The sequence below is a fragment of the Vidua macroura genome, chromosome 21 (genome assembly GCF_024509145.1).
Source record: "Vidua macroura isolate BioBank_ID:100142 chromosome 21, ASM2450914v1, whole genome shotgun sequence".
Classification (NCBI taxonomy): Eukaryota; Metazoa; Chordata; class Aves; order Passeriformes; family Viduidae; genus Vidua; species Vidua macroura.
Genome location: NC_071591.1, coordinates 9,611,021 through 9,636,599, shown reverse-complemented (window position 1 = coordinate 9,636,599; position 25,579 = coordinate 9,611,021). Strand labels below are relative to the sequence as shown.

General features: G+C 48.9%; 1 protein-coding gene and 1 long non-coding RNA gene across 8 annotated transcripts in view; one reads left to right on the top strand and one right to left on the bottom strand.

Annotated features, from left to right (window-relative positions):
• LOC128817555 (discoidin domain-containing receptor 2-like) overlaps nucleotides 1-22,651 on the top strand; it is a 57,610-nt gene extending 34,959 nt beyond the window's left edge. For 4 of the 5 annotated variants that reach the window (XM_053996148.1, XM_053996146.1, XM_053996147.1 and 1 more), the window contains exons 5-17: nucleotides 1,764-1,911; nucleotides 2,095-2,200; nucleotides 3,351-3,537; nucleotides 6,927-7,173; nucleotides 7,519-7,611; nucleotides 8,093-8,250; nucleotides 8,491-8,686; nucleotides 10,256-10,500; nucleotides 12,862-12,983; nucleotides 13,319-13,516; nucleotides 16,734-16,968; nucleotides 19,064-19,213; nucleotides 20,356-22,651. In XM_053996148.1, coding sequence (XP_053852123.1) covers nucleotides 1,764-1,911; nucleotides 2,095-2,200; nucleotides 3,351-3,537; nucleotides 6,927-7,173; nucleotides 7,519-7,611; nucleotides 8,093-8,250; nucleotides 8,491-8,686; nucleotides 10,256-10,500; nucleotides 12,862-12,983; nucleotides 13,319-13,516; nucleotides 16,734-16,968; nucleotides 19,064-19,213; nucleotides 20,356-20,496 — 2,226 coding nt within the window. In that variant the 3' untranslated portion in view covers nucleotides 20,497-22,651. Of the gene's footprint in view, nucleotides 1-1,763; nucleotides 1,912-2,094; nucleotides 2,201-3,350; nucleotides 3,538-6,926; nucleotides 7,174-7,518; nucleotides 7,612-8,092; nucleotides 8,251-8,490; nucleotides 8,687-10,255; nucleotides 10,501-12,861; nucleotides 12,984-13,318; nucleotides 13,517-16,733; nucleotides 16,969-19,063; nucleotides 19,214-19,987; nucleotides 20,026-20,355 lie in introns of all 5 variants that reach the window. The other variant, XM_053996149.1, reaches the window with a different exon arrangement.
• A 938-nt stretch (nucleotides 22,652-23,589) lies between these two features.
• On the bottom strand, nucleotides 23,590-25,534 carry LOC128817558 (uncharacterized). 3 transcript variants are annotated; one of them, XR_008440231.1, is made up of 3 exons: nucleotides 25,197-25,534; nucleotides 23,839-23,921; nucleotides 23,590-23,660 (listed from the first exon to the last, which is right to left on the bottom strand). It is a non-coding gene; the product is annotated as an uncharacterized LOC128817558 (long non-coding RNA). The 3 variants fall into 3 exon arrangements; XR_008440230.1 differs by having other exon boundaries at nucleotides 25,419-25,534; XR_008440229.1 differs by lacking the exon at nucleotides 25,197-25,534 and adding an exon at nucleotides 24,470-24,562.
• Between the last annotated feature and the right edge of the window lie 45 nt (nucleotides 25,535-25,579).

Sequence of the window (25,579 nt, the reverse complement as noted above, 5' to 3'; positions counted from 1 at the left end):
CTAAATTGGAAGCTGCCAAGCAGATGCCTGCTTTGGGATTTAAAACTGGAGGGGGTGGCAGGGAATTAAGGAGTTTCTGGGTGTCTGATAGCAGTGTTTGGTGTGTGGATGTTGAGGAGGAAGGAGTTTAGAGAGTAGGAAGTGTGCTGAGCTCACACACAGAGGCTTCCCTGCTCACCACAGTTGTCTCATGCTGTCTCCAGACCTGAACATGGAGCTGGGGCTGTGTTCATAACTTTGTTAAACTTCCCCTGGGACTCTCACCTGCAGCTGTCTGACCTGGTCACCCTGCCTTCAGGCTTGTGGAGTCTGAAGACCTAAGCCAGACTAGAGAGGTACTGGGTGTGGTGATGTTTCCTTGCACTGAGGGTGCTTTGGAAGTCCCAGCAGGGTCTGCAGTGCAGTATTTGGTAGCAGCTTTTATCTTGTTAATGAATTATTTGCTCACCTAGACCTTTGATCAGCTGTTTGCCATTACCATTACATTGCCCATCCCTCACGTTTTGGTGTGTGCTATGAAAGCTGTGTTTGTGGGATGGGAGGGGAAGTCAAAATAAACAGTGGAGAAGTTCCCAGGACAATGGTGGCACTGAGGAGAAGGGTGAGGGTCCCTGCTGTCACTGCACTTTAGCAGGATGGGGTGGCTGGGGTGATGCTCAGTCCAAGATGCCTCCTGTGCAGCACCAAACACTGCAGCACCTCTGGAATTGTGTTGGCTTGTGGAGAAAGGACATCAGGACCCTCCACCAGGTAACTGGTGATGAGGGCAAGCTCTGTTACCTGTTGCTGGAACCCGTGGATCCCTTGAAGGAAGGGATTTCATCCAGTAACTGGAACTCTGCAACATCCACTCACACCTTCACCCCCACCTGCCTCTCTCTTCTCCCTCAGTGCTGCCTGGGGAGGTCTGCAGTGGGCAGGAGGTGAAATGGCAGCACCCCTCCCACCCCATCAGCCCCAGGAGGAGCAGCAGCAGCTCCCCCCTGCAGATTCCACCTGGGCAACTCTCCAGTCTCAAACAAGGGGGTACAGGAGCACCACTCTGCAGCCCAGCAGCACCACAGGGAGTGTGGGAAATGGAAAGATAGAAACTTCCACAGACACTGAAGGGCTTGATCTGCAGCCTTGGAAGAAGCTTGGATTTATGTAAAATACACAGACATTAAGTAGAAAAATCATTTTTTAATGATTTTTATGGTTTTTATAGTTATGACTACATAATTATAGTAAGTAAGTAAGTTATGACTACATAATTAAGTCATATAGTAAGTAGTTATGACTACATAATTATAGTAAGTAAGAATATGCATTAAGTAAGAAAGAAACTGTATTGATAGGATGGTGAAGGGTTTATAATGTAGGAAACTGTATTGATAAGATAGTGAAGGGTTTAAATGTAGAGGTGTAATTGTATAGAGTAAGCTAAGAGTTGAGAAGTTATAATAGAAGCATACCTGTATATGTGTGATAGTAGCACATTAGATAAAAGTATCTGCAGTGCAGTAGAAGTAAGTAAAGGTGATAGGTTAGAAAAGCAAAATAAACTTTGTGGCAACTTTCCATTGGATTGGAAAGTTACATACTGTCTTGTAACGAAGAACTTGTGACTACTTTGAGCTGTGGCCAGCTGCTTGCTCTCACAGATCTCCCAGCCTCTGAGGGTGAAGTTTATCTGAGCACTAAATCGTCCTTAGCCTGACTGTGGTGCCACCCCTTCGACGATGAGAAGGGAGAGGTTGCAGCTAAGGCTCTTTCTCCTCCAGGTGATCGATGGCAACACCGACACCTACGACGTGGTGCTGAAGGACCTGCGGCCGCCCATCATCGCGCGCTTCGTGCGCCTCATCCCCGTCACCAAGGCACCCATGACTGTGTGCATGAGGGTGGAGCTCTACGGCTGTGTCTGGCACGGTGAGCACCCCTCCCCAGCCTGGCACTGCGGAGCAGCCCTGCCTGGGGCTCCCCTGCACCCCCAAGTGTGCAGAGGGAATCCCTGGAACTGCAGCTAACTCTAAAATAAATAAAAATGTCACATGGACACAGGTGACAGGAGGCTGCTGCTGTATTTCTGAGGTGTATGGCCTTCTTTTTCAGATGGTTTGGCATCCTACAGCATCCCTGAAGGAGGGACAATAGCAGCTCCTGGCTTCCCCATCGTTTATCTGAATGACTCGACCTACGATGGTTACCAGGAACGCAGGTGGGAGAAGTTGTCCTGTTCTCTCTCTGTCACCATGCAAATTTCTTTCCTACTCACCCTGTCACTGGTATCTCATATCCCAAACACTTCTTCATGCTTGCAGGATGTTGGAAAATGCTGGGTAACAATGTCTTAATATAGTAATATCTGATGGTTTCAAGCTGGGCTGATACAGTAGAGCTTGGATATTTAAATAAAAGGTTTTTATGTACAGAGTAGGTGTTGCATGTAGCTGTCCAGCACTAGCTTAGGAACCTGGGCCTGCTGGACAGCTGGGCCTTGGGAGAGTCAGGGAGCTGCAGATGTAGGCACAAAACCCAACCTGCAAAGCCAGGACTCTTTGAAACTACTTAATCTCTATTTCATGTGCCTGACTGGTAGGGATCTGCCTCTTCCAGCTGTTAATCCTGGTTTGCAGTTCAAAGGCACGTGCACCTGTGCTCTAGTGACAGGAGGGCTCACTGGGGGTGGACTTGCAGAGCCAAGGACTTGCAGAGAGGGTCAGAATTGTGCCACACTGGCATCTTCTACTCTGGAACAGTGCTTGGGAAACTGTATGAGGGGCTCTGCACCCTCACATAGGAGTGGGGTGAGGCAGGGTCCTGGCAAAGAGTCCAATCAGCCTTGGAAAGAGCCAATAACACTCTTCTCAGGAGCAATGCCAGAAATGATCCTGGTTAGGCCTGGCTGTGGCTCATAAGCTGCCCATGGTCTCACTTCCCACTTTCCTGCCTTTCTGTGCCTGCCTGCAGGACTTTTCCCCACAGGTTCCCCCAGCAGAGGAGGGAGCAGTGTTCCTGCCATGCAGCTGCATGGTGAGATGCTGCAGTTCCAGCTCTGTTGGGAGAACACAGTGTCCTTTTCCACACTGTCTGTTTTTGTTCTCCAGAGGCTCTGCCTGTAGCTCAGCTTTGCTGTTGGTCCTTGACACCAGTGCAAAAATTTCTGCCTTTTCTCTAGCTGGGAATGATGCTAAAATCCCAGGCCAAACAACATCAAGGTGGTGCTGCATAAGAACAGTGATCGAGTTCTTGTCCAGGATGGGTCAAGAGCAGGAAAATGGAAGTTTTGCTGGTACCAGTTGAAAGATGCATGTGGTTTCCCACTGGAGACTGGAGCTCTGGCTGACTGTTGGTTTCTCCCTGGCCAGGCACCTGTATGGAGGGCTGGGCCAGCTCACAGATGGAGTGCTGGGGCTGGATGACTTCACGCAGAGCCACCAGTACCGCGTGTGGCCGGGCTACGACTACGTGGGCTGGAGGAACGAGAGCTTCAGCACGGGCGCGGTGGAAATGGAGTTCCAGTTTGACCGCCCACGGAACTTCACCTCCATGAAGGTAACTCAGCGTGGTCCCTCTCCAGGGGGACAGGCTTTGGGTCTGGGGGCTTCCAGGTTGCCCCTTTGGAGCATTGAATGGGTTGGAAGGGACCTTGAAGCTCATCTCGTTCCACGCTCTTCCACAGGCAGGGACACCTTCCACTAGACCAGGTTGCTCCAAGGCCCATCCAACCTGGCCTTGAGTACAGGAGGTGCCTGTATCCTCCTGAATCCAGAATCTAAGCAGGAGATATCCCAAGTTTTCTAGTGCAGACAGGTGAAGCAGGTGAGCACTTGCTTCTTCACAGCTCAGACTCTCCTTCCAATATTTAGCTTGAAGGAATAAAAAGCAGACACCTGAAGCAGTTTTTAGGCAGCTGAGATGGATTTAGGATGTAGGATTTACTAACCCTTAAGGTCAAGGAATGTGGCTGTGCTTCCATTTCGACCAAGCAGCCTCAGCCTGTGCTTGTGCTGTGGGAAATTATTTAAACACACAGAAAAAGCACGAGTTGAACTTTGAGTCTGTAGTAAACAGCAGGATCTTTTAAAAAGGATTGGTGGCTTTTCTTGTAGAGATTTCAAATGAAGGAGAACCCACCACATCCTTAAGTAAATTGTTTTGGTGGTTACTTACTCTGGTTTTATTTTGTCTATTTTTAACTTGCAACCGTTGGCTGTTTGCCTGCTTTTGCTGGCAAAAAAAAGAGTCCTGCCTTCTCAGAAATCTTCTGCTTCTAAACCATGATTTAACCACTCTCTTAATCTTTGCTTCAGTAAACTAAGTTGGCAGACTTCTCAATGTCTTCCTGGTGAGACCAAAGGTCATTTTTGGAGCAGTCACCCAATCCTTTCTTTCTTTGCTGATTATTCTTTTGGAGGTACAGAATCTGGATCAGGATGCAGGTTTTCCATCAAATTGCATAAAAGAATGGTACCAATTTCCTGCTTTTGGATGATTCCTCTTTTTTTGTGAATCTTGTGATGATATTAATCCTGCAAGCCAAGAGAGAGGGAGCCAGTGGTCATTAAGGCTTTGGGATCATGCTAAAAATCAGTTCCAAGTTGTTAGTGTCCAGGATAAAAGTCCAGTGTGGAAAGCATCACTTAGATTTTGTCCCCGAGTTCACTACCCTGACATGAGTCAGTCCTTGAGATTATTTTAGGAAACTCCCTCCCATTTAGTTTATTTTATTGCTAGTGATTCTGTGTCTCCCTCAGGTCATTGAAAAAAGCAGCAAATAATTTTGATTTAGGAATGCATTCCTCTTAGAAAAACAGAGAAGAATGTGTGCCTTAAAATTTGTAAGACTTACTAGTTGATAATGTTTAATCAAATTAATATAATATATGAGCACACACTATGCTAAGTGGGGACAGATGCCTTCCAAAAATCTGTCTTGTAAACACAACCATCCTGATAAACCAAACACATCAGATCATAAGAACAGCTACTTCATCTGGCATCTAATTAAAAGCTGTTCCGATTAGCATGAATTAATCTTCATTATTTACTGAATGTTGCCTCTTTCAGCTTTGCATTTCTTTTGTACAGGCCAAGTGGTCTGTGGATAATTTTTGCATCTTCTTATTTGATAGCTTTATCCCAGTCCTCTGAGCTTTCCCAGTATCCGAGAAACTATTAAAAATAAATGTTGGTAGCATTGCAACTGCATTGCATAGGCTTGCATGCTGTAAAATTGGATTTTAGTAGGAGATATTTGCAATAGAAAATGTCTCTCTATCAGTCCAGGATGGAAACACATCCAACTCCTGTCCAAATATGGCACAAATTGTATATTCCAGGCATCAGGCTTTCCTGCCTGGTTATGAATGACTGTTTCTCCTTATTGAATAATGTTGTCTAAGCTTCATCTGGTCCTAATTATTTGCAAATACTCTGCTTTTGTCTTTTTGCTGCTCATCAGGCCTCTTGTCCTCATTAGTGCTTCAGTGCTTTTCACTGCAGGACCTCTCAGAGGCCAAGCAATTAATAAGGTTCAGGGCTGTAGGTGGTTTGGAATCCGTTGCTGTCATGGTGGCAAATACTCCACAGTCAGGAAATGATTCCTGGGGTTGCTGGGAGGGGTTGGACCACTGTGGCTGTGGGAATAGAGCAGGCTGAGGGATACTGAAGACTTTGAGTCACCTTGTTTCTTCTGGTTCCTGTTCAGTGGCCACAGTGCTGAGATATCGTGGTCCTGAGCTTCAGGTCTCCATAACAGAACTCATCCTGATGCTGAGCCACCAGGAGAATGGGATGGATGCAGGCTTAGGTGATGGTTTCCCTAAAACTCAGATCCTCAGTTGTCTTCAAGGTGTGCAACCAGAGCAGGGGTATGTCAGGGGAATATCTGCTTGGGTTTGTCCTGGTTTGTGCCTTTTGGAAGGAATTAACTTAGGTTGCAGCTGCTAAGAGTTTCTAAATGCTAAGAAATTTGGGACACAATTCTCATCTAATAGGAAATCAGTTGATATGTCATAGCTCGAGCTGGTCCCTCAAAAGAGGGACCAAGGACAAAGAAATCCCTGGGACCCCTCATGCCAGGAGGGACAGAAGAAAAATCCAAGAGCAGTGTTAGGGTCTGAATTCTCTATGCTTTTCATTGTTTCAGTGTTTCATTACCACATGGCTGCTGTATCCTTGTTTCCACACTGGCCTCTGAGACTGGCTTCTGTGGGGGTTTTGGTGGGTTCAGGAGTTAAATTTTTTAACGTGGTTGTTACAGTTCACACACCAGGATCTATGGGCTGTCCACTCCAGCTATTGATCTTTGAATAATATTTAAGTTGCAGCTTTGTCTATTCTAACTATTATTAATGATCAGATTGTTACATGCAAGTTTCACTACAATCCATTTTTACTATTATTAAGGATCAGATTATTAGCTCCAGGGCTCATTCTAATCCATCTTTGACTTGCAGAACAGAGCCATGTAGTTCAGATAAAGTTCAACTTGTGGCCTAACAATTCCAGTTACTTATGTCAAGCAATTCAAATACTATAAAATTTTTAACTCTTAAGAATTTAGGTGTGGGTTTTTTTTCCCTTCTTAGGTTAAATGTTCAAAGAGAATTGGTCTGCAAGGCTTTAGATTAGTACGATTAATCAACTTTGGGTAACCCTTGATTAATCAATCAAGGGTTTGCTTGATTGATTTTTATATGGGCCTTTTGAAGAGCCTGCCAGAATCTGACCATTGATGGAGATTTTGCAGGTAAAATTCAGAGCTATTTCAGAACAAGTTTTTGCCCAGTGTTCTCATTGCACACTGGAAGAAGTCACTCATTCTGCATTCATACAGGGAGATACTGGGAATGGAAAATTTTTGTGAGTGGAACATCCTTGGGGCTTGATTTAGGTGCCAGTAAATCTCCTCTCTGATGGATCCCTTCTCCACTTCCCAGGTGCACTGCAACAACATGTTTTCCAAGGGGGTGAAGATTTTCCAGAGGGTGGAGTGTCTGTTCAAGCCTCGGCTGATCGCAGACTGGGAGCCCGAGCCTGTGGGGGTGGCCACGGTGCTGGATGACAAAAACCCCAGTGCCAGGTTTGTGACCGTGCCCCTGCAGCAGCGCGTGGGCAAGGCCATCCTGTGCCGCTTCTACTTCGCTGACACCTGGATGATGATGAGCGAGATTTCCTTCCAGTCAGGTGAGTGCTCCTGCAGCCAGGCGTGCCTGGAGAGGCACAGGGAGCAGAAGAGCTGGTGTTGGGAGTGTAGGACGTGTGGGGTTGACAGGAGAGTGGCACTGTGGGCTGCACAGGGGGAAGGAGGAGGTTGTACAGGCACTGGAAGGGCACTGAAGGGGTTGAAAGGTGCAGTGGGTGCTTTCCAGGCTGATACTGATGAACATGAACAGAAGCATGACCGGGGCAACCAAAAATTGGACTGTAGAGCAGCAATCCCAACCCATCCTGCTGGGGTTGGGATTGCAGGGACTGCTGGCAGGAGCAGGGAGGTTTTGTTGGGCTGACACACTCCCTTTCCTTCCACAGACATGGAGAGTGTGAATCCCAGTTTCGTTACGGCAGCCACAAGCACCACGGAGCTCCTGGAAACGGAGCACAACGTTACTGAGGGCACCTGGGGTAAGGACTTCTGCCCCTTGGCCATGCCAAGGGCTCAGGTGTTGGGGAATTTCACAGGAACATCCTAGTTAACGTGGTCTTTCCCTCCATTTGTGGAGATCTGGGGATGGCCTGATCAGTGCCTCATGCACAGGGCAGCATGTGACAGTCCCCTGAGCCTCAGCTGGCCAGGGCTGCCTCAAAACATGGGCTGGGGACTTGTGTGAAGCCAGTGAAACTCTGAGCACTGTCCACTCTAGGATGGATCCTCTGCAGGAATTTGTTCTGCTCACAGCAATCTTTTACTGCAGAAGTTCTCTGCACAGTTCTTAGCTCTGAGCTTCCAAAATGAGAATTTCTGATAAGAGCAAAATCTGAACACAGCTGGTGTTAATGTTCAGGGAACTGCCCAAGATCTTTTCTCTACCAGGCTGGAGGGAGTTGGCTGGCACAGAAAACCTCTGGTGCTTTAACCCCAAATTCTCCTTCTCTGTGATTGCAGGAACCACATCTTCTGTAACCAGCACCTGGATAGGGGAGAAGGCAGATGACTCCAACACCTCCATCCTCGTGGGCTGCCTTGTGGCGATTATTCTGCTGCTCCTGATGATTATAATTATCATTCTTTGGAAGCAATATGTTCAGAAAAGGTTGGAAAAGGTAATACAGTGGGGCTCTTTTGTAGACACAAGTTCAGAACTAATCATTAACCCTAATGAGCTCAGAACTGTGTGAAAAGCACAGCTCCGTGGAGTAGCTAAAGCTGCTCTCGCAGCAGGGGAGGATGCCAGCCCTGTCCAAGATATTACTGGAAGCTGCTGTGGTTGCAGCCAAGGCATTACTTAACAACTGAGCATCGCCTCAGTGTTTTGGTTTGGTTTTTCCCCCTCTCCTCTGCAGGCCCCACGTCGAATCCTGGAAGAGGATGCCACTGTTCGCCTCTCCTTCTACAGCTACACCATTGCCAACAACCAGACCCAGATCCACCAGTCAAATCCCACCTATGAGCGTGCTTTCCCACTGGATTTGGAATATCACCAGCCAGCTACACTGCTCCAAAAGCTTCCAGAGCTCTCCCAAAGTGCAGAGGATTCAGGTAACATCATCAGTCTCTGGAAGCTGCGTGTTTCCTCTTTTGTTATTTCTGGCAGATTGTAAAATGTGCCACTAAGTGTCTAAGTTGCTCCTGTGCAATGCAATAACCCAGGTTGCTCAGGCACTATTGTGCAACACTGGCACTTCTTGGCATGGAGCTGTGACAGCTGGAGCAGCAGTCCCACTAGAGGGTGGTGGCCTTTTATTGTTTTATTTGAAGACTGTTTATTACCCAGGTCAGCTTTAGCAGCTGGCTTGGGCAGTCAGAGCAATCACACATCGTTTGTGGAGATGCTGCCTGCAGCACTCTTAGGAGAAGACCTTCAACTCCTTTTTCTGCAGCCAGGGCTCTTTGAAATTCCTGTAGAAAAACCACAAGGAAATAGAGCAGGGAATTGTCCCTGGTGTCCTGGCTTCCAGCCCCCTGGGAGCTTTTGGACCCACACAGAAGGAAATGTTTCCAGTAGTGTTTAGTGCTCAGTGAAGGCAGCTCTCATCAGTGAATGGAAGGGCAGTGCTGCATTCCTCACGCTGACAAGTTGCTAAGATCCAGTATTATTCTACACAGGGAGACTGATTGCATTGAGCCAGGGTGTGAATTTGAAGCAGAACAAGTGTTCTGTGTAATAGTGACCCTGCAGGGAGTTAATTCTAAAGCATTACCCCATATTTATGTGAATAAGCTGTAAGAGGGAGAGGAGTTTGCTACCAGGGGACATGGGAAATGGGAGCCTCCATCAGCTCTTGTTGCAGGAGGGAATCCAGAGCAAGTTTGACGTTGCAAACAACATCCCTGCACCAGGTAATGGGAACTGATTGTACTTAGGATGAATCAGGAACAGAAAGTCACTTCAGACTCGCCTCCCTGTCTGGGCAAGACCTGTAGCTCTCGTAGCTGCCTAGAACAGGCTGTGTTGAGCAGGAATTTGCTGGCAGCTTGCAGGTATTGTTCTGGTTAAAACAGAGCAGTCTGTCCCTGTTGGATTAAGCCCTTTTTTGACCTAGAGATGAGGCAACTGAGAGGTGTTTTAAAAACTTTTATTTTAGTTTTAGTTTTATGTGAAGGGTGAGACAGTATAGATGTTATAATTTACACTATTATAATTAGAAAGTAACTATTTCCTAATTACAATACATTATAAGCATTTTTTGTTTATTAGCCTTTGCTACACTGTTGTACACTATGTACCAATAATTTAAAATTACTCTTCGTGGGTCTTACTACAATGTATCTTTTATAGTTTTATTTCTCTGAAGTACCTAGTTTTATTTGTAAGGTTATCTTTTGAAACTTGTTTCTAGTTTTATTTCTCTTTTAATAATGTGTGTTTTATTTTATGGTATTTTTAAGTTAGTATTTTTTTATTTCAAGGTTTGCATACAGATGCACACTATGTGAGTCTTCTGTTAGGCTTTGACAATTCTCTACACACATCTTGTGTAGGTGTCCCTCAGTACAAGGCAGCAGGTGGCCAAATTCCCAGAGCTGTGGGGTTGGGAGGAGTGGAAACTGGGACATACTGGTTCTGAGGGAGTGAGGTGTGACTAACCCATCTCTGGCTGCCCTTAGTGTGCAGTGGGGACTACGCTGAGCCCGACCTGACCAAGTCCACCCCTCACCAAGGCTTCCAGAACAACGTCCCCCACTACGCCGAGACAGACATCGTGCACCTGCAGGGGGTGACTGGCAACAACATGTACGCGGTGCCAGCCCTGACCGTGGACTCCCTCACCAAGAAGGACATCTCCGTGGGGGAGTTCCCCCGGCAGCAGCTGCGCCTCAAGGAGAAGCTGGGGGAAGGACAGTTTGGAGAGGTACGGCCCTTCTGCTGCTGCTCCTCCAGCAGAAAGGAGGTGCCTGGCAGAGAGGAATCTTCTGAGGTGCTGCTCAGTGGGACTGAGGGTTCTGCATTCCAGGGTTTTAGTTAAAATGTGTGTTTGTGCAGCTGTGAGGCTCTGCTCGGTACCACTGGGGTCTTTATCAATAGATGAACTTGCAAACTTTTTCTGCTTGCTGTCTATACCTCTGTAAATTCCCACCTAGGGTTGGGAATTCAGACTTTCACATCTTCCATGGACATCTCAAATGTGCTGGCTGTCACCCACCTTTAGGGTTTGGAAACTCTCCACAGTCCAGCTAACATTGATCCTGGCTGCTAAAACAGCTTTCCCAGTCACAGATGGAGGTTCTGGGGGTGCTCTGCACACTGACCCAAGCAAAGACAGACATTTCCCAAGCACTGTGGCACCCTCATATTTTCTGGCATCGTTGCTTGCTCAAGCCCCAGTTTGTCAGCAGCCTCAGGCAGAATGATGCACACATCTGTCATCTGCCAAACTTTCCCTTGGCTCCTTGAGCTCCTTTCAAGCTGTTAACATTTTCACCTCGCCTTTTCTTCTCTCTCTGCTTCATTTTCACACCATCTGTAGCTCCATCCTGAGCAGGTCTTTCTCTCTCCTGCTCTCAGTTTTCCACTGTCTTTTTTCTTCCCAGCTTTTGTTCACTCACAGCCCTAAATTCTGCTTCTCTATTACGTTTTGGCAAGCACAGCCCTTCACTGACTGCTTTCTGCTCTGTGGTGTGCCCATCTTTGTGGTTCTTCCATTCTGACACCCCACCTTCCCTATCCCAGCCCCTTTCCTGTCCCCTCACTTCTTCCTGGCTCCCTGTTTTCTGGGGAGGTGCTGACATCTTCTGCCTCCTCACCTGGCTGTCAGAGCAGCCTTTTCTGCTGTTGCTGCATCCTGCTCTGTGCTCCAAAAGTGGGACAGAGAGGATTTTCTCATTGATTTGCTTCTGGTTTCTCCTTTCCTCTCATGCTGTCCTTCTAATAACTGTAATAACTCTTCCTCTATATTGACTGGAAATGACTCTCCCATCTCCATTTTCCTTGAGGATGGATTCAGAGCCTTGTTCCTTTCCATGTATCACAGGCTTTTTTGCAAATATACTGCACCACATTTTCCTGTCTCCCCTTCTCCTTAGTCTTTCCCCAGCTGGCCATCACGTGCTCTGCTCCACTACTCTGGCTCTGTGTGCTCCTGGAAGCAGGGCTCATTGCTTCTTTCAGGTCTCCACTTTTCCTTCCTTCCAGTCTTTTGTCTTCTTTGCTCCCAAGGAAGCACCAGCACCCCTCCCTGGTGACACATCACCTCGGAATTGCCTGTGCTTAGTCCTGTGGCTCTTCCCTGTCCCAGGTCTCGTGACTGTGCTTTCCCCACAGCAGATTCATTCTCTGTGGGACTGCAGCAGCATCTTTGTACCTTCATTCCCGTTCTGCAGGTTTGTCCCATTTTCTCTGCTGTCTCATTTTTCCCCTCACCATGCTTGTGACATCAGTTCTTGCTGCTCTCTTCATACAAAATTCATCATGCTCCCATTACGTTCCCCTCACTGCTGCAAGTCTTTGACTGACACATCCAGTCTGCTCCTCTCTTCCAGTCCTGTTTCCTATCCACACCCTCAGGTCAGTCTGCTTTCCCCACCCAGTTCTCCATTTGTATGCACATTCTGGTAACTTCTTAAGAAAGTGTTTTGTCACCCCTTCTTGTACAACCCTGCCAGTAATTTTGTATCATTAATGTTTTGGAAGAAATTTGGAATTGTGTGTAGTCATTAGAGTATTTATCTCTGGGTATACCTACAGGTGAGGTGTTCATATCAGGGACACATATGCACACACATTTCTCCTTTTTTTTTTTTTTTTTCCTCTCTGCAATTTCAGGATTTTGGGTAACTGGCTGTAGTTCTTGGATGGTCCTCAGTGAAGTCTGAGCAATGCCTCGAGCCAGACCATGGTTTGATAGTTCTGGGGTTGCGTGAGGTACTTTAGTGCAGAGCAGACACATCCAGGCTCAGGGGCCTTCCAGAACATCCCCAGTAGGTGCTGGGTGAACTGGGCTGGCCCAGGCTGCTGCAGCAGTGCAGTAAACCCAGTGTGTTGGGGACTCACCTGGCTTTGGTCCCCATGTGGTCCTGTGTCACAGGCTATGTTATGCCAGGATCTAGGGCCAGCCCTTGGGTCATTTCTGATCACAGCTGTGTCACCTTCACTGGGTCATTCACTGGTTCATTCTGCCAGCACTGACCCACCAGTGACCTGGCTGTGATGCTGTTTTCCTCTGCTTTTCTGCCTGTGTGTGCTCTTACAGCTGCCTCTGCCTTCTGCCCTGCAGGTGCACCTCTGTGAAGCTGATGGCCTGCTGGAATTCCTGGGAGTCTCATCCTCAGAATTCACTCACCAGCCGGTTCTTGTGGCAGTGAAAATGCTGAGATCAGATGTCAACAAAACAGCCAGGTAAGTGCACCTGCAGTGCCAACCACCTGGGGAGGAAAGCAAATACCCTCCAAGCACAGGGTAGCCCTGGGGGCTGCTGTGGGAGTGTCATGTGTCTGGGGTGTATATTCCATGTGCTCCTGGAAGGAGCAGGACACAGCAGGGTGTGGGGGGCAGGGGAAACTGCAATGTCAGCCTGAAATGCTGCATTAATTCTCTTTGCTGGGAGAGCTCAGAACCAGTTTCACACTTGTGCGTGCAAAGTGTAAATTACTCTGAACTGAGAGCACACCCCTTTGTGCTGTCCTCAGACAAAGGAACTGTTCAGGATTCAGAGGTGTTTTCTGTTTTACAAGGAATGATTTCCTGAAGGAGATCAAGATCATGTCCAGGCTGAAGAACCCGAACATCATCCGGCTGCTGGGCGTGTGCGTGCGGGACGACCCCCTGTGCATGATCACAGAGTACATGGAGAACGGGGACCTCAACCAGTTCCTGTCCCACAGGGAGATCTACAGCAAATTTGCTATTTCAAACAACATCCCCTGTGTCACGTAAGAGAAGCTGCTTGACTTGTTGGGATAAATCAGCAAAACAGAGCTGCCAGTTTTATCTGCTGTGCCTTCCCAGCAGGGACCTTCCTGCAGCCTGGCCATTGCCATGGCAATGGACACCAGTTCTGCCTGGTGTGGGGTTGTTCCTGAGGCCTCTGGAGGTCTGTGTACCCCTGAAGTGCCCCTGACAGAGCTGTTCTGGTCACAGAGACCATCTTAGATGTATTTATTGAGGTGACTATCTCTTTATGTTACGGATATTTCATTGTTATGTTATGGATGTTAGTGGATATTTCATTGATATGAAAATCAGTTGCATTGCAAGAATTTTGGGACAAAAATCAAGAATCTTTCTTAGGCTTTTAAGAAGGTTCATATGTTCTCTGGTGTCCAAAAAATATTGCATGAGAGGAGTGTGGAGACTGAGTGTGGAGCTTCAGTAGGGAGAAGATTTCATCAGCCAACAGAAGGAGAATATTTGGCAAAGAAAACCAGTTTTTGTCAGCAGTGGCACTTGTCTCCCTCCTCAATGGAAGGATTAAATCTGCCATAAAAGCATCTCTGCTATTGCAGAATGCTTTCCCCAGAGGACAGTCATGTAGGACTAATATATTTTGCTTGATAAGGAGCCCTGCACTGAGCAGGAGCTGCAGCATTGCTGAGCCTTTGTGTGTTCCTCCCCAAAGGAGTACTTGGATTTGTGGTTCAGGCACAAGGCAGGCAGAGCCAGCTCTGATGTGCTGGACAGGAGGTGGCTGGGTTTTACCACGGCCAGTCAAGACCAGCCTTGCTGCCAGGACCTGTCAGTGGTCCTGTCAGGAGTGTTAACCTGGCATCCTGCAGGCAGGACATGCAGGGGCTGTAGGGGAGAGAGAATTTGTGTCTGAGAAGAAATAGATTCCAGCTCTCTCCATTCTCCTGCCCCTTCTGCACATCTGAAACCTCATTCACCTTTACACTTGTGGCTTTTTTTTTCCTGGCCAAAGCCTCAAAATGTTCTTTTTTTTAATCTCCTCTTTACTTCCCATTTGACTTCAGCACTGTCACTCACTGTCACTCTTCCTTGCTTTCCATTACTTGGCTCTCCCTCTAGTTTTCCATTGTCTCCCACTGATCCTTCAGCCTCTCCTTTTGTCCCTGCCAGGCAGTGTCACACAGAGACAGCTCTGAAGGGATTGTGTCCTGGCAGTGACAGGAATGCCCCTGCCCCAGGAGCAGCTTGGCTCTGCTGGTGCCTGAGGGCATCTGATGGATGTGACAAGGTGCAGCCACCCCACCCAGCTCCAGACCCAGGGTTTGGTGCACCAGAGGTGTGACCAGCCCTTTCATGCACAGGGATCACACATTCTGAAGTCCTTATGGCTCTCTGGTATTTGAAATGCATCTCCCTGCTGTCTCTGGCTGTCAGGTCACAGAATCATTTAGGCTGGAAAAACCCTCTAAGATCATTGATGTTCTCCCAGCACTGCCAAGGCCACCATGTCCCAAAAGTGCCACATCTACATGGCTTCTAAATGGTGAACGGTGAGTCCAGCACTGCCCTGGGCAGCCTGTGCTAAGACCTGACAACATTTTGTTGAAGAAATTTTCCCCAGTATCCAACCTATACCTCCCCTGGCCCAGCCTGAGCTGTTCCCTCTCCTCCTGTCCCTGTTCCCTGGAGCACAGCCCGAAACCCCAGGCTCCTCCCCATCTGTCAGGAGTTGTGCAGAGCCACAAGGTCCCCCCCGAGCCTCCTTTTCTCCAGGCTGAGCCCCCCCAGCTTCTTCTCCATTGGCTTTGCTGCTCTTCCAAAGGCAGCTCTGCTCCTCTGCCTTTGGGGTGCTGCCCTGAGGCACCACAGTGACTCTGCTGAGGAGTCTGTCAGTCTGTCCCATCCAGTCCCATCCCCTCCTGGCCCTCTGCTCATGGAGCTGCTTGTGTGGAGCCTTGGGAACTACCTGAGCAGGGAGGCAGGAGCCAAGAGAAAGCTGCTGATGAGACCCTGCCAGGGTTTAGGTGGGACAGGAGGGATGGGGAGAGCAGCCACAGGCAGGGAGGGAACCACAGCTGAGCAGGGGAAGAGAAAACCTGGGGTCTTGGAGGCTGTGCCCATTCCTGTGCCACAGGCAGGTTATCAGGGTACAGGTGAGTGGAAGAGTTACTGCTCTGGAACCTATAAAAAGTAGGAAGAAGGACTTTTTATACAGACAGACAGTGACAGGATAGGGAGAACGATTTTACAGTGCTGAGGACAGGGTTAGATTAGATTTTAGGAAGAAAGTCTTTACTCAGAGGATGGTGAGGCCCTGGCACAGGGTGCCCAGGGAGGCTGTGGCTGTCTCATACCTAGAAGTGTCCAAAGCTAGGTTGGAAGGGTCTTGGAATAACCTGGGATAGTGGAAGGTGTCCCTGCCCATGGCAGGGGGTGGAACAAAATGATCTTTAAACTCCCTTCCAACTCAAACCATTCCATGATTCTGTGATAGTGTCCTTTTTCTTTGTGTTCTGATGGCAAATACCTCTTTTTGTGACCTTTACTGAAAAAATACAAACTGTGAGCAGTTTATCAAATGTGTTCTGCTGAGCACTTGGTCATGTGAAGCATTTGAGCATCAGCAGTGGGGAAACAGGCAGAGCAGCACAGAGCAATAGTGTGGGAAGAATGCTGAGAGTCTGATGGTCCAAACTCTGTGTATCCTGCAGCTTTATTAATCCTATCTTCATTTAGCTAATGGAGGAATTAAAATTAAATTAGATGGAAAAATGCATCTGTTTCTATTTTCAGTAATGTTTAGCATATTTAAAACCAAGTCAACTCTCTTTAATGTGAAGTGACACACTTATGTTAATATAAGCATTCAATAGTGGTGTTTGAAATACCAGGCTAAGTGGCTTTTAAGATATGAGATTCTGAACTTAATTTTTCATGTCTCCCTGCAAAAAGGTGGTGCTTTGATGCACAAACTCTTTGAAAATCTCGAGATTAATGTTTGATATTGGGAAAAAAAAAATCTAAAGTATGTCATGTTGTGAGGCCTGAATTTCAGGGACGGCCTGTCTGTTCCTGCTCAGTCAGGTCAGGATCTTGGCTGTTCATGCCCTGGAATGAGACAGTTTAGTTCCACTGTTATAGCAGAAAATAAAACAACAGGTCACTAACACATCAAACACAATGAAGTCTTGAGTGTGGGGGAACTCCAGTGATTTTTCTTTGTTGTATTTTCCTTTGCTGCAGCCACTCCAACCTGCTGTACATGGCCACCCAGATTGCCTCGGGGATGAAGTACTTGGCATCCCTGAACTTTGTGCACAGGGACCTGGCAACTCGCAACTGCCTGGTGGGGAACAACTACACCATCAAGATTGCAGACTTTGGCATGAGCAGGAACCTTTACAGTGGGGATTACTACAGGATCCAGGGGAGAGCTGTGCTGCCCATCCGTTGGATGGCCTGGGAGAGCATCCTGCTGGTAGGCACTGCACAAAGCTTCTCTCTTCTTGCTCTGATCTTCACTGTGCCCCTGAAGCAGTGACACAGCTGTGTGCCAGGCAATCACCACCAATATCTGTGCTGCACATGGCCCCTGCTGAGAAACCCACGGGGTTGTGTTGGACATAACTCAGATCCTGGGAGAGGAGCCTGGCCTTGGAAATACAGAATGTCATGGAATGGTTTGGGCTGGAAGGACCTTAAAGCTCATCCAGTGCCACCCCTGCCATGGCAGGGACACCTCCAACTGTCCCAGGCTGCTCCCAGCCCTGTCCAGCCTGGCCTTGGGCACTGCCAGGGATCCAGGGGCAGCCACAGCTGCTCTGGGCACCCTATGCCAGGGCCTGCCCACCCTCCCAGGGAACGATTTCTTCCCAATATCCCATCCAGCCCTGCCCTCTGGCAGTGGGAAGCCATTCCCTGTGTCCTGGCACTCCAGACCTCTGTAAATTGTCTCTCCACATTTCTGGCCAGGCCCTTCAGGCCCTGCAAGGCCACTGAGGTCACCCCAAAGTTTCCCCTCTCCAGGTGAACAATGCCAGCTGTGCCAGCCTTCCCTCCCAGCAGAGCTGCTCCATCCCTCTGATCCCCTGGTGCCTCCTCTGGATCTCTGCAGCAGCTCCAGCTCCTGCCTGTGCTGGGCCAGGGCTGGGGCAGCTCTGCAGGTGGGCTCTCACCTGAGCACAGGGCACAGGGGCACAATCCCCCCTGCCCTGCTGCCCACGCTGGGCTCAGCCCAGGGCAGGGGGTTCAGGGCTGGGGCAGCTCCAGCTCTCACCCACAGCACCCCCAGCTCCCTCTCCAGGGCTGCTCCAGCTGCTCATCCCAGCCTGGATTGGTCCTGGGGCTTCTCCTGACCCAGGGGCAGCTCCAGCACTGCTGAAACCTCCCCAGGTTCCTGTGGGCCACTGCTCGAGCTTGTCCAGGTCTCTCTGGATGGCATCCCATCCCTCAGGCCTCATCCAGGCATGAGTGCCTGGCATTCCTGGTGGAATTTTAAGGAAGTTGCCTTTCTCTGCTTATTCCCCGAATTGGGAAGCTGAGAGGGGAAGGGACAAAACTCCTGAGTTTCAAGTGCCTGGTTTGAGTTGTGGGGTTTTTTACATCTAAGGGTCCTGCTGTCTCCCCTTAGGAGATTGTTCCACAGCCCACATACATCCAGTATGGAGGATATTTAACTTTTTTTTTTTCTTGTAGTAGTTGGTGAGTTACTTTCTTACAACATGCTCTCCAACTACCCAGAAAAATTGGGATTACCTCTGCTATACAGGCTGCCAGGCCCAAGCTCTCCAGAATCCACCCTCTTTTGCTGGTTATGGCTGCATCTAAGCCATAAATCACTCCCATCCTCCCCGTGTGAACATCTTCCAAACCTCGACAGACTGCAAGGGTTGCCAGATAAGCCTGGGTGAAGAGGGGCTGGGATATTTTCTGCCCAAACAGGCCCTCTAGCCCCTCAAGTGTTTTGTGTTATTTTCTGAGCAATTTTCTTTTTACTTCTCCAGAAACACATTGTTCCAAACACAGCCAGTTTGGGCACACTTTTTGAAGACAGAAAACAGGGACAGCAAGAAGATTGTCGTTGGCTTCTTACATGTGCAAAAATCAAAATTATCTTGGGCCTTTCTCTAAGAGTCTGGAGTCTGCTCTGGCTCTGCTTTCACCCTGAGGGCTTTGCTTCCCTTTCAAAGGCTTTTCTGTGAGCTCTGCTGTTTTGGGTGGAGGTAGGCAGTGACTGTTCCCCCTCCCTCAGTTTATTTCATCCTGCTGCACACAGACTTTCAGGAGGGACAGGAGTCTCTGGCCTTCTCTGGCACCTGCACCCTGTTACAAAGCTTTGTCCCTGTGAAAACTGCACCTTCTTAGGGCTTGGGGACCCCCACGTGCTACTGCAGCCCTACAAAGAGCCCTGTGATCCCTGTGGGTGTGGCTGGGGCAGCTCAGCTGCTGTGCTGGCTCTGTCTGGAGCATTTCCCCAGGTGCACCCTGGTGCTGGGCTGCAGAGGGGGCAGGCTGGAGGAAAGGGTTTTGCTGAAAGGGTTTTGCTGGGCTGAGCAGATCCTCTCTGTCCACAGGGCAAGTTCACCACAGCCAGCGACGTGTGGGCGTTCGGGGTGACCCTGTGGGAGATGTTTGTGCTGTGCAAGGAGCAGCCCTACAGCCTCCTGACGGACGAGCAGGTCATCGAGAACACGGGCGAGTTCTTCCGCAGCCAGGGCAGGCAGGTGAGGAACAAACAGCCTCTTCCCTTCCTTCTCTCAGCCACTCCCTTCCTGCTGGATGTTCCTCCCTGCTGCCCTCTCCTCATTTGCAGCACTCTCTGCTTCTACTCACCTGTGTCCTGTGTTCTACTCTGCTTCTCACCTGTGTCCTCCCTCTCCTCTCCCTTTTCTGGGCTCACTGCACCAGTTTTCCTCTCTTGGAGTCCCACTGGAAGAATCCCTTGGCCCTGTCCTGCTTATTTCCTCTTCTAAACCACTTCACTCTGCCCTGTCTTCAGCTTTTCTGGGCTCTCCCACACAGTCCTGTTGCTCCTTTCCTCTGTCAGCACTCTCCCACCAGCATTGCCTCTGGAAGATGAGGAAGCAGGAGGTATTTGTGGTGGGAAGGAGTGGTTGTTAGTTCCCAGGGATTACATTCTCCCTGTAGTATCTCCACACATGCCAAGAAGCCTTTGGCCATCTCCAGCTGCTGAAGGGCTTTTGTGTCATTTTGTCCCCACTGCTCTGCCCTCAATAGATACCAATGATGTGCAGAACACTCCATCTCCTCAGTACCCAAAGCTGTGGAGAACATTCTCCCCAAAATTCACCTTGAGCACCAGAGAATTAAGGGAAAGAAAATGATATGGGGTTTACTCACCATCTCCCAAATACTAATGATTAGCCAAGAGCCTAAAAGAAGTGAGCCTAAAAAATGAGAGGGAGAAATAAAATAATTCTGCCAAGCTGTGCTGTAGATAAGCTCTAAAAGGTGTTTTTTCTGTCTCTGCTAACAAGCTGTCACGATGCTTAGAAAGCCTCATGGGCTGTCTACGGTGAGTTGAAAGTACTTGGATTTTATTGTGGTAAATTTGGTTTTGGTTTGTGTTTTGCTGTCTCTCAGAGGACAAATCCCTCAGAAGCATTCATGTTTTCTGGGGGACAAAGGCCTGTTTTGTGACCAGCTCATCAGACAAGTTGGCAAAGTGTCCGTGGTGCTGTTTGAGAGGCTCTGTCCAGACTCCTCTGGAGCTGGAGGATTCCAAACACTGCATGGTGGCTGTGTCTTGTAAACCTGGAATGAAACTGTCTTTTGGTGTTACTTGAGTAAAGGTTCAGTTCTTCAGTGAGAACCCCACTGAAAACTGTGACTCTCTTCCTTTCAGATCTATCTGTCCCAGACTCCTCTGTGTCCTAACCCTGTGTTCGACCTGATGCTGAAATGCTGGAGCAGGGATATCAAAGATCGTCCCACGTTTGACATGATCCACCAGTTCCTGCTAGAACAAATGGAATCAAACATTTGACTCCAGGAAAGAGGCAAACTGTCGAGAACAGAGTGACTTTGGGGTCTCTTTGCCTGTCCCTCACAGTCAGGCCACCTCGCTCCCCTCCCTGACTATTTCAGCTGGGACGTCCATGGCAGCTGCTCATTCTCTTGGCCATGGTCTGACACACAGGACCAGAGGATCTCATTTGGTTGAAAAATCATCTCCTCTTCTGAATCATTTCCTGGGAATACTGTGAGAGGGGTTTTATTGGATACCCATACACCTTTGGGCAGAAGTAATGAGTGAAACTTGGGGGGACTTGGAGCTCTCTCCTGGCTGGAAGAGAAGGCGCCGGTCGGTGGGAGTGCTGCCACTCGAGAGCAGGTTTCTGGAAGGAAAGGCTGCAGCCTTCCAGAGCTCTTCCATGGAGTCTGATGGAAGTCGTGTGCACATGAGCAAGTGTTTCTGTGTGCTCTTGCTACAGACAATGGTGAGAGGCCAGAAACATCTGGAGCTGGGAAATGGTTTAATGGACTTGGGAACTGACGGAGCATTTGGGAACCCTTTGGGAGTGACACTGCCAGGGTCCACAGAAGATGCTGAAACAAGAGTCCAAGATGATGTTCTGTTTTCCTGTGGTTGTTAAGCACTGCTTTGGTTATATATGTGCGTTTTCCCCACACTGGATTTTTTTGTTTTTGTTTTCTAGAAAAAAATGATTTTAAAAATGAATGTTAAAGGTTATTGGGAGGTCACTGTGTTAGAAGGTCTTCCTCTGACCTACAAATTAAGGTTAGGGTAGGGAGTTTGTATTGAGAAGTAGCTGATACTGTACTACTGTCACTATGTAGAGTTATTAACCTAATGAACTTGTAGCCACAATGGACTGATGTGCAATTAATCCTGTATAATTACCCATCAATATGAGATCTCTAAATCAATGCTGTTACGTGTGAGAGGGAACTTAGATTTGGTGGAACTGGATGGCTGAGAGCAGAACCCTCTTTGTCACTTGTCACAGCTCCCACAAGAGGGACAGGAGGAGCACACAGGTCACACGTGTGTGTCTGGAGCCAGAGGTTCCTCTCCAGGTGTGCAGCAGGTTGGTGCCATGGCCAGGCAGGGGCAGCTCAGGCCAGGCTCTGTCACTGCCCTGTCACAGGGGCTGGGCTGGCACGTCCCCTGCTGTGGCCTGTCCTTTATCTTGGTTACTCATTGAACTTGGAGTTGCTTTTTGTGTGTCCTGTCACAAACAGCTCATTCTCTGGAGGGCTTTAGAGGGCTCTGAAATCCATTTGGAGTGAGTTAGAGAATTTAGTGTGTTTCTACAATAAATCCATTGTGGATTTACCAGGTGCCTGGGGAATACTCTGCTATTCCCTCTCTAATCATTTAGCAAGATACTTAGGACCAAACCAAATATTTCATAAGCTGGGACAAGATGAAAGCTCAGCACTTGGCTTTTTTTTTTTTTTTTAAAGTAGAATCCAGCATAAAATGTATTTCCAGTAAAGATTATAAAGATAATTTTCATCTTAGCCACAAGCATAGATGACAGGCTGGCTGTGCTGTGAGAGGGCACTGCTGAGAGGGGAATGTCTGCGTGGTTACAACACAGGCATAATTGTGCTAAAAGAAAAACCCTGCTTCTGAATGGGCAGATGCCAGGCTGGAGTGTGGCATGGCTGTGTCTGCTCCTTGGGAAGGCTCCAGCCATGCCTGGCCTGTCCTGCTGGGGATGTGTCCCCACCCCAGCTGCTCCTCTGAACCCCTTTAGGGCTGAGGAGCCAGAGGGCCCAAGTGCTCTCATCTCCCTGCAGGGATTCCTGGAATCTCACCCCCTTTTAGGTTTTCTTTTTTCCCCCTGTGACTGGAGGGGCTTGGGGTGAGCTGCCCTGCCCTGCTGGAGTCAGAGCCAGCAGGTCCCTACTGCAGCCTGCTGGGTGCTGCTGTCTGGCAAACCACTCAGACAAGGTATTTCTGGAGCATTCCTGCCCCAGGAAATGTCCCCAGTGCCACCCAGCCGTGTGTGTGGTCTCCTGTGCTCCGGAGCTGGGAGCTCCCAGGGCAGGGAGAGTCCCTGGATGGGCTCTGTGCTTCTGTGACATCTGGACATGCTGTTCCTCCATTGACATGGTGACATAAAAAGTTTGTCTCATATCAATAAATTCTAATGATAACCTTGACAAAAGTGAATTTCCACTTCTTTTTATGTAGCCAGGAGTCTGCCCTGAGAACTGACACTTTGCTGTGGTTGTTCAGTAGCTCTGGGGAGCGTGTGACCCCTGGGTTTGGAGGGAGCAGCCACACGCCATTAAATGAAGAGTTTTGAAGGGAGTTTCTGGAAATGCTGGAAAGGTGCTGGCCCAAATCCCCTGGTGCTGGTGGGACCTTGATGGGCCTGGGGTTGCTGGTTGATGCTGCATTTCAATAAGCAGCTTCTTCATCTCAGTGTTAAAATCAGCTGCTTTAGACTGGAAGGAGCCTTTATAGGTCCCTTATCAACCTGCCCACTTAAAGCTGAGCTGATTTCAAAGTTCCTTGGGGTGCTCTGGGCTTTGAAAATGTCCAGGGTTGGAAATGCCATCCCTGACCCAGTCCCAGGGCTGTTCTGTGCCCATGAAGAACTTTTTCATTGTGCCTGGTGGGCCTTTCCCTTGCATCCTGTGCCTGTTGCCTCTTGGTCTTTCACTGTGCCCCTCTGAGCTGGGCCATTGTTCCCCTGGCAGAGCCACCCACCCTGCAGCCCTGGGCTTGCTGAGCAGGACTGCCCACGATCAGAGCTCAGGTATTTGGGCAAACTCAAATACATTTTAGGCTGAAAATACCAGATCTCTCAGTTTAGGCACCAAGGGCAGGAGTCAAAGCAGCATTTTGATCTTCTCAGACATAAGTTTGAGGGAAATTAGGCACCTTAACAGGTGAGAACAACCCTCAAATATTCAACAGGTAGCCCAGAGAATCTGTGGATGCCCCATCCCTGGAAGTGTCCCCAAGGCCAGGTTGGATGGGGCTTGGAGCAGTCTGGGACAGTGGAACAAGATTATCTTCAAGGTCCCTTCCAACCCAAACCAGTCTGGGCTTCTGGGATATTTAATCAACTCCATACAGGAGTTAGATATTCATTGATTTATTACTGCCTTCAGTGACTGTAAATGTTCTTGAAAGAGGAAAGGTCTGGCCAGAAAGAGAAGCTGTTGCTGCTCCATCAGCAATCCAGTCAGTGTTGCAGGAGTTGTGAAACATCCACAAAGTCCCAGTGAGATTTATAGGTTGAAGGCCCTGGGCCAGGCTCAGCAAGTGAACTACTGCAAACTTCACACATCCCCAACTGGATTTGAATCTTTCCTTCCCTTCCCCTGTGCCAGGTGCCCTCACCTTCCTCATGATCTTCCTCCCATAGAACATCACTTTGTCCCTCTTGCGAAACCTGTACTGAGGCACGTGTGGCTGAAGTTGTTCTGAAACAGAAGCATCACATCAGAAACCACCTTCAGCAGCTGGGAGAACACCTGAGCACAGCTTGGAGGCTTTGCTGCTTCCAGAACAGCTCCTGTGGGCAGTGTTTGGAATTTAAACCACCCTGGGATCCCTCATTCCCCAGCTCTGGCCAAGCCAGACCCAGGCAGGGCTGCCTGGAGGCTCCACCTCAGCCCCAGAGCAGATAAAGGGCTCTCTAAGCAGACAGAAGGCTTGGGTAGTTTTAATCTCCTGAAGGAAACCTCTAATTCAATCATTTCTCTGTGACAGAGAAATCACAGTAGGGTTGAAATCCTCTGCCTAAATCACCACTGATCCTGAGGCTGACACTGCTCATACACCAAAGAAATAAAACCTCCAGGTCCTGCATGTGCCAGCTCTGGGCTCAGACCAGGGGAAGGGACCCAACACAAGTTCTCCATCCTTTAGAGCTGCTGTCCTGCAAGAAGCACACCTCTCCAGCAAACAACTACCCGAGAAAACTACAAACACACTCAAGATCGGCGGAAAAACTGGTTTTAAAACTTACATGGTAAGTACTTGATAATTGGATAGTCTCATCCCATACATGACAAAAAAGAACAACTACTGCATGGCTGCAGCTCCAATTGCAATTCCAGCCAGATGGGAGGGAAATTTAGGGAGAAAATTTAATAACTCTCAACTTCAGAAGTTACTACATACTTTTTGAAGGGCTGAAGAACACTCAGCTCAGTGAGATGTCTAAAAGCCAAGCATGTTCATAAATACTTGATTTATAATTCAAACATCTCATATGCAAGAAGTTTAAACTGCACCCAGTGACCAGTCCTAAGATCACGTGGAAAATATTCCATGTTTTTCTTCCCAAAGATCTGGGAGCTGATCAACTCAATTTACAGGAGGTGTATGAGGGCATGGAGGGACAGGACAAGGGGAAAGGGCCTCAAGATGGAGGGTTGATAGGATATTGGGAAATCCTTCCCTAGGAGGGTGGGCAGACCCTGGCACAGGGTGTCCAGAGCAGCTGTGGCTGCCCCTGGATCCCTGGCAGTGCCCAAGGCCAGGTTGGACAGGGCTGGGAGTGACCTGGGTCAGTGGGAGGTGTCCCTGCCATGGCAGGGGTGGAACAAGGTGATTTTCATGGTCCCTTCCAGCCCAAACCGTGCCTAGGCTGTTCAGCAAACAGGAGCCCCTGTCCTGGGCCTGCCTTCAGCTGGGCAGGGAGAAACCCAGCAAGGCACCCGTGGCCATGTGGTGTTGGGAACAGGAACAACCTTTATCCTGCAGGAATCAGCAGTGAAGGATCCGAATCCTCAAACAGCCAGGGCAGCAGGGAGCAGGCAGAGGAGGGGTGGCCGAACTCCCAGTGCAGCCCAGGGACCCCTGAGCCCGTGCCTCGATGTCCCTGATGGCCTGGGGGGCTTGGGCAGCCAGGCTTTGCAGAGCCCTGGGGTGGGATGTGAACGTGGACACGTGTTTGTGCTGGGGCCACTCACAGGGAGCACCTGGCACTGCTGTGTCCAGGGCTGGGCGCCCTCAGGAAAGCTGACAAATGCTGTAAAATTCCTGTGCTCCTCCAAAACTTCCAGCTGGGGAAGGAAAGGGCTGTGTCCAGGAGAAGCTGAGGGGGTTTGTGCTGCAGGTGGAACCTGTTGGG